We start from the raw sequence: 14,167 nt of genomic DNA, 5'->3' as shown, positions 1-14,167 counted from the left end.
GCAGGGGCCCCGTCCCAGTCCCAGGGAGCCATACTCTGCCACAGTCAAGGCTCTGCCAGTGGGGATGGCTCCATCTGGGTCATTCTATCAACCTTGTACATAGAATCACGCCTGCACGTCTACGTAAAGCCAACGGCCGGGGCGTGGGCCGTGCTGGATGGCTCTCTCTGGACGCAGAATCTGGAGATTCTGCCAAGCCCGATGTGATAGGCTGGATTGTGTCCCCCTAAAATGCATACGTTGAAACCCTGCTCCCAGGGCCTCCCGTGAGCTTGTCTGGAGCTAAGGTCGCTGCAAATGTCATCAGCTAAGCTGGGGTCCACAGGGTGGGCCCTCATTCACTGTGACCGGCGTTCTTCGCCAAGGGGAATCTGGACACAGATACAGGTGCATACAGGGAAGACGATGAGAGACACCCACAGGGGACCAGGCTGTCCACAGGCCAAGGAGACTGGCCGGGACCAGGTCTTCCCTAACAGCCCTCGGAAGGATCTACATCCCCGACACCCCACCTCTGGCTGCTAGCCCCCAGAACTGCGAGAGAGACCCCTCTGTGGTGGGACACAGCTGCCACTCAGTCTGTGCTCCTTTCTTGCGTGGCCATAGCAACCGGATGCACCTGTCATCTGAGCCAGCGCCCGGCGGCTCCCCGTTCACCACGCGGAGCATGGTGTGCCCTGGCTCACGGGGTCTCGGGGCTGCACGGGAGGCAGTGGCCGGAGCGGTGGACAGGTGGCCCGAGTCTGGCTCTCATCACGTCGCCTTTGGGAACTTTCCGAGGGAGCTCTGCAAAGGCGGTGGCCTCCCACTGCCCCCACTGTGTGTGTGTGTGTGTGTGTGTGTGTGTGTGTGTTTGTGTGTGTGTGTGTAGGGGGGAAATGTGTGAGGCTGGGGCACTGTGCTCTCCTCGGTTCCTGGGAGCCTCAAAGGAAGTCCTTTCCTGAGAGTGACAAGCCAGCCCCCCCTCCCGAGGGGGGACAGGGCAGGCCCCTGGGCCCACCTGCCCCTGTGTGCCCCCCACACCCTTGGCCAGCTGTACCCCTTGACTCACCACCCAGTCTCTGCGTGCGATCATGGTCATGATGATCTGGTACTGGAAGTACACAGGGATGAGCAGTGGTGGCCCGACTGCGGGGAGAACAGAGGTGCTCAGAGCCTGGACGGTCCGGGGGCGGGAGTCGGGCCGAGCCCTGAATGGGGGGCCCAGCCCTGCAGCTCACAGGCAGAGGTGGCGACCTGTGCCTGAGGAGCAGAGGTGGAGCAGACGCCCCCCACCCCCACCCCGCCCTCCCCTCCGTCTGGGACCCCCCCTCCCCCCCCCCCCCCCCCAGTGCGGGACTCTGGGTCTGTGCCCCATCCGTATCACGGGCCAGGTGCCATCTGCTGGGGATGCCGTTTACTGCCGGGGCCCCTCCTGCTCTAACAGGCTTGGGGGCGATTTCTGGGTCCGAAGGGGTGTCGGGCGAGAGCGGATAGATGGCCCTTGTGGGGTGTGGTTGTGGGGTGCGCCCCGGCACTCACTCAAGAAGAAGTACTCGTGCTGGTGATTGTAAGGTAGGTATTTCAGCTTCTTCTTGCCGTACTGAGGGGAGCGGAGAGAGCATGAGCACCCATCGCCCCCCCAGGCTCCGGCCGCCCGTGCCCCACCCCCCCCCCCCCCCACCGCTCGGCGGCCACCGCCCCTCTCCTGTCAGTCTGCACCCTGGGCCCCCAAAGCCGAGCCCCTCTGGCCCTCGGGGCTCCTGGCTGCCCCAGCGAACAGTGGCCACCGTTTCCTCGGGTTCGCCCAGGCTGAGGGTGCCTAACCCAAGCTTCACCCCGTGCAGGCCTGAGCTCACCCACGCCTCTGCCAGCCCAGGAGGCTGGTGCTTCTGAGCACCTGGGTCAAATCATTGCCCAAGGCCACACGGAAAATGGGCCCAGCTGGGATCTGGCCCAAGAAAGCTGACTCGGAGCCCACATGGCAAGCCCTAAACAAATGTTTGTGGAGTGAGTGCGCAACTGAATGACTCACACGGGGACCCACAGAGGGAGCTCCTTGGACAGCCTCCACCCCTTTGAGGGTGAGAAAAGCTCTCGGGGCATCCCGGGGAACTCCCCAGAGCCCGCCGCAGCCGGGAGAACCCAGGTAAGAGCCAGGGGAATTGTTAACAGTCACCGGGGTGGGAGCAGCTCCTTCCCTGGAGCCTCCTGCAATTTTCAAAAGCTAATCACTTTCCCCAGGAGGATGCTTTTCTGTGCAGGGTGCCGGCAGGCCAGGGAGGCCACGCCTAGCCACCTGGTCCCAGCCAGGGCACCCTGACCCCCAGACACTCCGAACGAGGAGGGCCACACTGGGGCCTGGGCACATACATAGCTGCTTCGGCCGTGCTGAGCACGAACCGGTAGGGGAGCCACTGCCCCACAGGGTCCCTGGAGCCCTTAAATTCTAGGGTCCAGTCCTCTGGAGACCGGCCCACCTCGCTCCTTGGGGACTGAGACCATAAGGTGATGCTCAGAGAGTGGCCCCCCGCTCCTGGTGCCGATGCTGAAGGGCCACACAGGGAGGCTGGGCTTAGACCTGCACAGATCACTTAGTCTCTCTGAGCCCTGTTCGGCACCCAAATCACTGTTCGTTAAGAGGAGCCAATGAGGACATGGGCATAAATGCCAGGTGCTGGCCCCTGGGACGCTGCCCCTCATCCGCCCTTCCCTGGATCCTCCACCTTCGGAGGAAGGCGATCGTTCCTATTTACTGCAGTCAGGAGAGGAGAGCACATTACAGATGGCGAGACCCTGGATATTGGCCATCCAATGCCCCCATCTCCAGGGGAGAGAGAGGAAAGTGACCGTCAAACTCACAGGCAGGGCCCATGACTCTAGAAAGAAGGGGCCCTGGTGGGAAGGAAGCCCAGACTGTCCCCAGGACTGGCGTCTTGGCACCAGGGGCCCCGGTCCCAAGTGGCACCAGGGGCCCTGGTCATGACACATCTGGCTGAAGCACCACTAGAAGTGACCCCTTTGTTCCGTGTGGCCTCCTGTGCCTTGGCAAGGGTCTCGCTCATCCCCAGAAAGTGTGGCCATTTACACGAGGACGGGCACTAAGGCCAGGGCTGCGGCTGGCCTCGGAGAGGTCCCAGCCAAGGAAGCTTCAGAGGCAGCCTTCAAAGGTTCCTCAGCGGCCAGTTGACGGGTGGGGGGAGAATGCTGTGGTCCAGGGTTCCAGGGAGTCTACAGAGGGGCCGCTGGATCCTGCCGTAACCTCCTCCTAGAAGCCAGGAAATGGTCCCACAGGCCCAGCCTGAGTCTGCAGGCTTCTCGGCCCTGGACAGGGGCCCTTCCGATCACATCTCGGCCCCACAGGTCATCCCAGGAGGTGGCCCCAGGCCCGGAGGACCCTCTCGGGCTAGTTAGACTCCACTCAGGAAGTGACCCTTAAGGCAGGCCAGCCAGGTGGGTAGACCAGAAGGTCCCCATAGAAGGACTTAGGGGTGGCACCAGGGAATTCAGCTGACGTTGCGTTTCTGTAGCAAGCCACTGTTTTCATCGCTTTCTGGTGGCCTCTGGGGAGTGACAGCGATCACGTGGGCTGCCGCTCCCCCAGCTCCCACTGGCCCCCGTGGGTGCCCCGCCCCCATGCTGCAGACTGTCCCGCAGGCGCTGCTGGGTCCCTGGCCCCCTGCCCGGCTGTCTGACCCTGTCCGACCCTGGGTCCCCAGGCTTAGGGAGGCAGGGGCTCAGGATTCGGAAACATTCAGTATTTGAGCAAATTGCTTCACACACACCCTCCCCTGCCCTGTCATGAGCTTTGGGCTCCTCACTCATCGAGGGGGGGGGGGTCTGATGGGCACATCCCAGGGCTGTTGAGGGACCGGCACATGAAGCAGATATAATGGGACTTCGGGACCGCGAATGGAACCATGAACTGTCGCCACAGCTACACGTGTGGTGTGCGGTGACACAACAAAACGTCACCGCACATCACTGCACGTTCCCATCTCGGTGACCTCAGCTGGAGCAGGGGCAGGGCCATCTGGCGGGGTAAGGCTGGCCCTCTGACAACCAGAGTGCACGCCCGGTCCGGCGATGTGTGCCTGACTTGCGGGCTCAGCTCATTGCCAGCATCTAGCCGTGTAGGGCACCAGGCTCAGGGGAGGCGGGCAGAGGGCGTCAGAACGTACGAAGCTGGGAGGAGGTGCCTGCTCCCTGCATCTCAACTCATCAGAGAGCTGGGGTGGCCCAACAAGCTCATTTCCTAATGTCCAGTAGGTGGTACCTTGGGCAGGTTCTAGCAGGACCCAGGAGCGCGGGCCTGGGGGCAGGACAGCCTGGGTTTGGATGCTGCTGCTGCCTTTTCTAGCTACAACCTCGAGCGAGTTATTTCAGGTCTCTTGGCCTTAGCTCTTCCATCCGTGAAATGGGCACGATGAGGGCTCCTGCCTCATGGTTAAGCAAAGATTAAGCGATATGTCGCATGCCGTGTTCGGCCGATGCTAGGCGCACGACTCAGTCAGAGTCTGCTCTCCGCGCCCCCCCCCCATAGTGGGTGCGGGGCCTGGAGGACCCCCACACCTCCTCTCCTCCAGGAGAGTCCTTGTCACACGGAGGGAGAAAGCTCAGGTGGCAGGGCTGTCATAAGTGAGACGCAGAGAAGACAGAGGGTGCTTTCACTCAGGCCAGGTGGCCTCCTGTGGTCTAGAGGACAAAACGGTGGCACACACAGGGCTCCCTTTGACGCGTTCCCGAGCTGAGGCTCCTAGGGGACAAAAGCAGGGGCAGGGGGAGCCCTGCCAGCTCTGGTGGCCTGGCTTCCCGGAGGTCCCTACCGCTTTGCCCAGGCTGGGCTGACCGTCCTGTGCCCAGCCCCTCCGCGGACCACGGGCCAGGCTTGGCTTACAGGCTGAGTGCGTGCCAGGGGCGTGTGCGGGGGACTTTTCAGCTTTGGAACAAAATGTCTGAGGAACAACAAGGGCCTTCCTTGTCCGTTCAGGGTTGGGGGAGGGAAGCTGTCGCCAAGCCCAGTCCCCGCCTCTGGGAACCTGCAAACTCGCAGAGAGAAATGAGCTACGTGGCCACGCCGGGCATGCACAGCAGGGCAAGACCCCGGTCCGTGGGCCCCGAGAGGAGGGCCGCGGTTGTTCCAAGGGAGGGCTGGTCACTCGGCCCGTTCACAAAGGTCTCCCTGGAGGGGCAGGTGCAGACCGGCGGCGGGGCAGGGAGAGCATCCCCGTCCCAGATGGGTGGAAAAGGAGGATGTCAGGTGGGGAGGCACAGACACTCATGGCTTCTGAAAGCCCTCTTACAGCGCCACCGGGATAATGGCCTCACCGTTCCCCTCGGGATGCGACAGAGAGATAAATGGCTGACGAAGGCTGCCCCTGACATCACCGCTATTTAACTCTGTTCTGGAAGTTCCAGTAATGTCAGAAAACCCAAACCAGAAACACGAGTGTGGAGCTATTAGAAAGAGTGAATCTTCATTATTTTCAAGGATAGAATTGTCTACCCAGGAAACTCAGAACAATCAGCTGAAATAACTCAAATCACAAAGAGGCCTGAGGGGGGCGCCACGGTGGCTCAGTCAGTTATGCGTCCGACGTTTGATTTCGGCTCAGGTCGTGATCTCACGGTCTGTGGGATCCAACCCCCCTCCCCCCAACGCCGCGTTGGGGTCTGCGGACGACAGCGCAGAGTCCGCTTGGGATTCTCTCTCCCTCTCTCTCTGCCCTTCCCCTGTTCTCTCTCTCAAAATAAAGAAATAAACATTTTTTAAAAAGCCAAAAAAAAAAAAAACAAAAAAAAAAAAACCACCAAAAACCCCAAAGAGGACTGAGTGGACAACCAGCTGGACCTAAGACGACAATCAAATATCAACAGCTTCCCTGAACCCTGGCAAAACCCCAATAACAAAAATGGAAAATAGCCAGCATGAAATTGAACAAGAACCACCCATGAGACATATAAAGAAAAGTCTACGAGAAATAAAAAGAGGCTTGAGCAGTTGGAGAAAGACGCCTTACTGCTGAATGGAAAGATCGAGTACGAGGACGTCAGTTCTTCCCAGGAACGGAACGTCAGTCCGCTAACGAGCTTACGGTAAGTTATTAAGGGCCTAGGGTGGATGGAGGGCCGCCCAAGTCGTGCAGACGGTGTCCTGCCTGAGGCCAGACAGCCCAGCCCAGGCGCAGGGCTTGGGGGAGCCCCCCTTAAGCCCGCTCCGTCGTCGCCACATGGGAAGGGCCTTGCGCGCTGACAGGGGTGGTGCTAGAAAAAACTGGCTGACGCCAGACAACTGCGGAGGGAGGACGCCAGCCTTACCCGCAGCCTCTTCGGCCAAAGTTAAATAATTCAAAGTGAAGCCCTAAGACGCTGAAAATAATATGTACGAAGAACTTTCTTGGGGTGCCTGCCCGGCTCAGTCGGTAAAGCGTGCGACTCTTGATTTTGAGGTTGTGAGTTCAAACCCCACATGGGGTGTAGAGATTACTTAAAATCTTTTTTTTTTTTTTTTTTTTGAAGAACTTTCAAAGCATAAAAGAAATGAAAGGAATCTGCAGGAGGGGAAGAAATGAATACATCTTGGTACATAAAACGAACAAAATCCTCCTGAAAGTCATAAAGAAGACCAGAAGGCAGATAACTAAGAGGCCCACCCTGCTCACTTTTCTGCGCGCCGGGCAGCCCTTTGGAGCTGGTCTGTTTATCGGGGCCTGGAGATAAGAGCCCCGGCCTCCTTGCTCTGGAGGCCAGAGGCTTTCTCAAGATCCCAAGGCCTGGGGGCGCCTGGGTGGCTCAGTGGATTAAGCTTCTGACTCGATTTTTGGCTCGGGTCATGATCTCACGGTTTGTGAGGTCGTGAGTTCTCAGAGCCTGCTTGGGATTCTCTCTCTGCCCCTCCCCCACTTCCTCTCTCTCAAAATAAAGGAATAAACGTTTAAAAAAAAAAAAAAGGCCCTGAGACCTGGCCTTCTGGGGCCAGGTGGCTGGCCCTGGGGTGTGTGGGGTGTGTGGTATGTGGGCCCGGCCTGAGACAATGTCATCAGACCCATGGTCACCAGGGTCCCTTCCAGGGCAGCAGAGTCCCGTGAACACCGGGGCACGGCTGGGTCAGGAACCCAGCAGACATCTGGCCTTTCCCTCGACACGTGGGTCAAAGCAGAGGATTTCCACAGAGCCCCCGTGGCCCCGGCTGTGGTCTCTCAAATGCTACCGGCCATCCGGTAACCAGATCCCCGAACCTTCCCTCCCCAGCACCTGCCCCAAAGCTGGCGTTCCAGAAGTGTCTACGGAGATGAGATGTTGAAAGAGGTTTCCCTGGCCACCACACGGAGAGGAAAGAAGGCTTCCTGCCAGCAGAGCTGGTGAGACTGGATTTGTGTTGTTAGGGACACAGCATCTGGCAGGACAGCCGACGACTCTACCACATGAAGCCTCAGGGAGAAAGGGAAGCCTTTGTCCTCACTCCTCGAGGCCCCAAGTTTGTCGGCCCCGCTATCCGGACACCTCACATCAAAGCTAGCAAACTGTTTCCTAGAAGAAACAGGGCAAGCTTGTGCTTCGGCAGAGAATATAATCCCTGCCTGGCCAGAGAGGCTCCTCGCTTCCAAAGCACTGAATTTTGGCTAATTTCCTCTGCATTGACCATGCCACGGAAAACCCATGTTTCTGCTCAGATGTGCTCTTGGGTGGAACTGAAATGGGAAAGACAGGGTGAGAGCCAGAACTGGAGGAACAGGCTCTCTCCATTCCTTGCTCCAGGGCTTGGATGCCAATATCGTCGGGAACACCACAGCACCGCTGGGAATCCCAGGCCCCTCTCCTTCCTTGATGCGCCTCTCTCGACAAATGCTTATGGAGTCCCTGCTCTGTGCACGGCAGCGTGATGCTTTTGAGCTATACAAGAGCGACGAAAAAATCTCCTAAACTCATCTCACCACCATATTTACAAACAGCAAAGCATATGTAGATTTTTTTTTTTTTTTTTGTAAATTAAACCCTAGAGAAGTTGAGAATTAGTAATGTATTTTCCTGTCTTATAAAATAGCATGGGTTATGTTATGGTATAGAAATACACCAGAGCACTGGCCAGACCCCGGCGATGGCTGATGCACTTGGGACTCCCAGAAAGGGGTCCATGTTTGGTAAGGTGGCAAGGGGCAGGATAGAATGTCTAAGGTTGTTTACTTTGTCATTTTTTTAAGTTTCTTTCTTTCTTTCTTTCTTTCTTTCTTTCTTTCATTATTTTAAACATTTATTTTTGAGAGAGAGAGAGACAGAGAGACAGAGTGTGAGCAGGGGAGGGGCAGAGAGAGAGGGAGACACAGAATCCAAAGCAGGCTCCAGGCTCCGAGCTGTCAGCACAGAGCCCGACACGGGGCTCAAACCCACGAACTGTGAGATCATGACCTGAGCTGAAGTTGGATGTTTAACAGGCCGAGCCACCCAGGCACCCCTAAAGTTTATTTTTGAGAGTGAAAGAACAAGAGAGAGAGAGAGAGAGAGAGGGAACGCATGCCAGCGAGTATGAGTTGGGGAGGGGCAAAGGGAAAGAGGGAGAGAGAATCCCAAGCAGGCTCTACACTGACAGCCCGGAGCCCAACTTGGGGCTCGATCCTATGACTATGAGATCAAGATCTGAGCCGATATCAAGAGTCAGACACTTAATCGACCGAGCCACCCAGGGGCCCCAAGAATGTCTAAGTTTTAATCTTGGTTTCTAAAAAAGAAATCTGGAAGAATTTATATGGTACGTTGTCATTAGTGGTCACCCTCAGGGGTATGATCTTTGGGGCAAAGGGGGACAATGGAGGTAACAGGAGATTCGCTTTGTCATTTGGTGTATTTCTGTACTACTTAAACGCTTGTAATGGGTAAGTTCCAGATTTATAATAAAAAAAAGGAACGAATATAAAAATAAGGCAGTGTGGTAGCGTGGAAGGGAAAGGACCTGGCTGTCAGATCTGGGGCCTCGTCCCAGACTAGCCACTAACCCATGTGATCCTGAACACACCCCCTCCTTCCGCTGAGCCTCACTTTGTCACCTATGGTGAAGCAGGTTGGCCAAGGTCCCTCCCAGCATCGAGGACTGACTCTCCAAATAAGATTTCCCTGAGCTGATCTTGGGGGACCGTGCCTGAGCCCTGGGACTGTGCCTCCCTGTGAAACCGGAATCAGGTTTCCCTTGCCCCCAGGAAGAAACAAGCCAGGAAGCATTCTCCCCCAGCCCACAGGAGGGAGAGAGGCCTCTAACACCCTTAAGGAGCTGATCCGTTATTTGTACGTGAGGCCACGCCACAGAAATTCCAGCTTGAGTAATTCAGGAAAGGTTTCCACGTACGCATTAGATGCAGATGCGTTTGGATGACTATTCAACCCGCAGGATTCCTTCCCTGGTTCCTCCTCGGGCCAAACACTTCCCACGTCAACACTGACCCTTCATCGTACCTCAACGGGCTGCCATTCGCCCAGGACGAACACATGCAGCATGTTCACATCCGGATCCTTGTGGAAGATGTTGGGCTTGGCGTGATGCTGGAAGTGACGATGGTTCCACCAGTTGGCGGAGGCACCCTGTGGGGGAAGACGGGGTGAGTGGCACAGTTGTCTGGCAGGGGGGGCGGGGGGAACCAGTTCTTCGGACCGCCAGTGCTCAGGGCTGACTTCACCATCATACACGGGGCCTTGGGCACCCCCCCGCCCCCCAAACATCAGAATGCAGTCCAGAGCGCTGGGCGGCCCCAGAGGCCAGGACTTCTGGGTGCAGCCAAGCCATGCCACCCCTCCAGGCCCATCTTCCCATCGCCTTCAGCGATGGCGGGCAAGGACAGCTAGTGCTAGGCGGGCGCCTTGGCAGGTGTGGGGTGGCCTCTGGACTGTACCAGCACCAGGTGTGAGCCTCCACCCCCCGCATCCTCTGTATGTCCCCCACATGCCACGTTCTACAAGGAGAAACACTTCTGTTTCAGGAGACGGTAAGAAGTGGTCTCTACTCTTTGGCCCGGGATCCCACTCCGAGGCAGGTACCCAAGAGAAATGAAAGCACGGCCACACAAAATTGGACACCGATGCTCCCGTTATTCCAAAGAACCCAAGAGTGGAAACAACCCAATGTCCGTCAGCCTGATGGCTGGATAAACAAAACGTGGTTGATCTGCATGATGGGATACCGTTTGGCCACGCCATAAAAAGGTGTGAGGCACGGATATCTGCTGCAACGCGGGGGAACCTTGAGAACGTCATGGTAAGTGGGTGAAGGCAGACACAAAGGACCACGTACGTGATTCCATTTGTATGAAAGGTCTGGAATAGAGAATCTAGACATAGAAGGAGCCGTGGTCGCTAGGGCTGGGGTTGGGGATGGGGGGGAGGGATGAGGGGGTTGGGAGGGGGGTGGCCATGAGCTTTGAGGTTTCTTTTGGGAGTGATGAAGGTGTTCCCCCAAACGACGGTTGCATAAATCTGAGCACATACCACAAGCCGTTGGCAAGAGGCAACCCGACAGCCAGATAGGCTGCTGTACCGAGGGGTGAGGTCACACCCGGGAGGCCAGAAGGAGGATTTAAGAAATGACCCCTAACAGGAACAGGTAATAGCTTCCCAGTTCTAATATGTAAATATCAAACCGTGATTCTAGGAGACAAGAAGCATTATGTAAGGATGTCCTGCAAGGTCCGAAAGTTCTGGCTCACCAACTCCAGCTCTTGCCACACTTTGGAGACATGCCCATCCCCCAAAGTTGCCCTGTGGCCCACAAAAGGAAATTAAGACCTTCCTGATGATTGTCTCTTTACTGGTGAACTACTTCTGGATCAATCAACTCTTTGGCCAAGGGTCCAGCCATCTGCAAAAAGGCCTCATTGCTAAAACAAATATTTTACTTGGAAGACACTTTTGGCACACACACGACCTCTGGACACTAAGAGTCATGGGCTGGCACAGCCACCCGCAGCTGTAGCCTTTGTGGAGACCTGTGAGCAGGTGAGTCTCAAAACCCATCAGAGCCAAAAAAAAAAAAAAAAAATGACAGTGAGTGAGAGTTCAGAGGACTGGGAAATCAGATAATCAGATGACACATTCGCCTTTCCAGCCAGAAGGAAGGAACCCAACTCCTGGGGAAGGTCGTATGGAAAAGTCTCTGGCACAAAGAAATTGAGGAGCAAGCCATGATGTTTAGGATACACCAACCCAGCGATGTTTGTTGAATGAATAAGTGAAAGAAAGAAGGCCGAACTGTGAAACGGCCCCCCCCTCCCCCGCCACCGCCACCGGGGATGACTCAGTGACTGACTGCCCGAGAGCTATCTCACTCTCTGGGCAGATCAGAGACAAAATGTTGTTTGATCTTGTTCCCCTGCTGTGATTCTTTTCCATTCTTCACTAGGCAGAGCGATCCAGAGGCAAGCCCCTGACTAGGGAAGGAGAGGAAGGCACCTTAGCACACTGAGATGGGGCCCAGGAAGAGAAGCAAACCTGCAGGAGGAGGGGACTGGCTCGCTCTGCAGGCTGGGCAGGAGAGGGCCTGGCAGAGTGAGGGACAGGTGCTTTCCAGACAGAGGGAGGAGGCTGGGGGCAGGCCTTGAGGGTCGGGGAAGGGGTGGTGTGGACTGCTCCAGAAGCCAAAAGCCCTTTGGTTGAGTCGGAGACTCAGGATCGCAAGCAGGCTCCAGGCTCTGATCTCTCAGCATAGAGCATGGTGCGGGGCTCGAACTCACAGACCGCGAGATCATGACATGAGCTGTAGTCGGCCACCCAACCGACTGAGCCACCCAGGCGCCTCTTTATTTTTCATTTTTTTAATGTTTATTTATTTTTGAGAGAGAGAGACAGGGAGACAGAGCGCGAGCAGGGGAGGGGCAGAGAGAGAGGGAGACACAGAACTTGAAGCAGGCCCCCGGCTCCTAGCCATCAGCACAGAGCCCGACGCGGGGCTCGAACTCATGGACCGCGAGATCATGACCTGAGCCAAAATCAAGAGTCAGACGCTTAGCCGACTTGAGCCACCCAGGTGCCGCCCCAGATCTTTCCTCCCTTTTGTCTCAGGTTCCAATATGGCTCAGCACAGCCCTGACCTTTCTTTAAAATGCTGCTATTTTGTTCACGGGCAAGTTTTTTGCATTAATTTTGTTTTTTTAAAAAACATATTCAAATGTCGATTACTGAGTCTTTTGGTGTCCCCTGAAATTGTGTGCGCGAGGCAAGTGCCTCCCTCGCCTTAACCCTAGTCCTGGTGGCCCGAGATGATGTACTGAAAAGGCTGCCGGTTTTCTGGTTTCCATCTCCAGATGCAGAGTACCGATTAAAGGGTTTTAAACAGGGGTGCCTGGGGGCGCCTGGGTGGCGCAGTCGGTTAAGCGTCCGACTTCAGCCAGGTCACGATCTCGCGGTTCGTGAGTTCGAGCCCCGCGTCGGGCTCTGGGCTGATGGCTCAGAGCCTGGAGCCTGTTTCGGATTCTGTGTCTCCCTCTCTCTCTGCCCCTCCCCCGTTCATGCTCTGTCTCTCTCTGTCCCAAAAATAAATAAACGTTGAAAAAAAAAAAAATTTAAACAGGGGTGCCTGGGTGGCTCAGTCGGTTGAGTGTCTGACTTCAGCTCAGCTCATGATCTCACGGTCCGTGAGTTCGAGCCCCGTGTCGGGCTCTGTGCCAACAGCTCAGAGCCCGGAGCCTGCTTCGGATTCTGTCTCTCCCTCTCTCTCTGCCCGTCCCCTGCTCACGCTCTGTCACTCAAAAATAAACATTATAAAAAAAGATTTTTTTTTTAAATAACAAATAAAGGGTTTTCAACAGAGGCGTGATGGCTCAGAACTCTTGTCCACTGGAAGTGACAGGGCTGAAGGAGAGGGGGCCCTCGGGATGTGGGGAGCTCACACTGGAATCCTGGAGCACAGCAGGGTGCCAGTAAGGATCAGCTCCCAGCTCCTCGAGGCTCCCGGCCCGCCGTTCTCCGTCCTCACCGGCTTGTGCTAAAACATCCAAGTTGGCAGGGCACTTGGGGACCTCCCTGCAGCCAGCCCCCTTTTTTCCCAGCAAAGGGACCAGACAAACAGTTGGGCCTACAAGACTTGTCTGCCGCTGTGTGACTACAGGGTGCCCGAGCGATTTCAGGCAAGCCGTTACCCTCCTGGCTCCAGAGCACCCCGGGGTGAACTGCATGCCTGTGCCACTAGTCTAGACACAGCCGGAAGGACACGGTTAGCAGAGGGCTGGCGAGGCACGAGCGGAACCCATGGCCCCGACCTCTGCCCATTGTGCCAGGGTTCTGATTTCATGAACTCATGTCCTCTGTCCCGGCCTCGTCTTCCATCTGACATAAGAGCGAGGCTCCAGGGCCCTTCAAAGACCGAGAGACATCAGGCAGGAAAGGCCTTCCCTCCCGGCTCCCACCCGGCGTCTGGAAACAGGACACGGCGGCCCGGCCCATCTTTGTTAAGCGTGTGGGGCTGACACCGGTTGGGAGTGAAATGTTACTTTCCAATACGGAGGAGGGTTTTCTCCAGCAGAAAAGAGTATAAAAACAAAGCGCTCCACTATACGCACCCTCTCCCCTCACCCCTGAATGTTTGGAAAGAAACCAGGTTCTCAGGCCCCTTCAGGCTCAGGGCCAGGCAAACTGCTGCGGAACTCGTTACTAGTTCGTTGCCAGTTCACCCCCAACCAGACCCGCAGCCGACAAGCCAAGGGCCCCGTGCAGCCTGAGTTGCAGGGACACATGCTTAATCCACGCATGTAGCTCTTCCCACGCCAGGGTGAGGAGGGATGGAATTGTTTAGGACACAGCCTTTCTTAGGGAGCAGCTGGGGGCTGCTGGGGAAGGGCTGACTGGGGGATGATCTGTCTCAGAATGAGTTGGCAAGGACTTATTTCCAAAACCAAGGACATACGGCTATCAAATGAGCACAAGGTCACGGGCAAGGCCAGCCTGTCCTCTTCTGAACTTGCCTCACTGTAAAGCTTTGTGGGGACACCCCCTCATCTGCAAGGAGGTGAGAAAGGAGGACCCATTTACTCATGAGCTTTAAACAGCACTGGCCCGGGGCGCCTGGGTGGCTCAGTGAGCTGGGCCTCCTACTTCGGCTCAGGTCATGATCTCGATGACTGTGGGTTCAAGCCCCACGTCGGGGCTGACAGCTCAGAGCCTGGAGCCTGCTTCGGACTCTGTCTCCCTCTCTTCTCTGCCCCTCCCCTGCTCA

General features: G+C 56.5%; 1 protein-coding gene across 2 annotated transcripts in view; it reads right to left on the bottom strand.

Annotated features, from left to right (window-relative positions):
* Window positions 1-14,167, bottom strand: part of FADS2 (fatty acid desaturase 2) — a 33,831-nt gene that overhangs the window by 7,767 nt on the left and 11,897 nt on the right. Inside the window, exons 5-7 of one of the 2 annotated variants that reach the window (XM_045485513.1) lie at window positions 9,424-9,549; window positions 1,522-1,582; window positions 1,052-1,128 (exon numbers count right to left, since the gene is read on the bottom strand). In XM_045485513.1, the coding sequence (XP_045341469.1) occupies window positions 1,052-1,128; window positions 1,522-1,582; window positions 9,424-9,549 (264 nt within the window). The remainder of the gene's footprint in view (window positions 1-1,051; window positions 1,129-1,521; window positions 1,583-9,423; window positions 9,550-14,167) is intronic. The other variant, XM_045485514.1, reaches the window with a different exon arrangement.

The sequence above is a fragment of the Leopardus geoffroyi genome, chromosome D1 (genome assembly GCF_018350155.1).
Source record: "Leopardus geoffroyi isolate Oge1 chromosome D1, O.geoffroyi_Oge1_pat1.0, whole genome shotgun sequence".
Lineage (NCBI taxonomy): Eukaryota > Metazoa > Chordata > Mammalia > Carnivora > Felidae > Leopardus > Leopardus geoffroyi.
The sequence above is the reverse complement of the archived record's forward strand: the minus strand, read 5'-3'. Positions and strand labels throughout refer to the sequence as shown.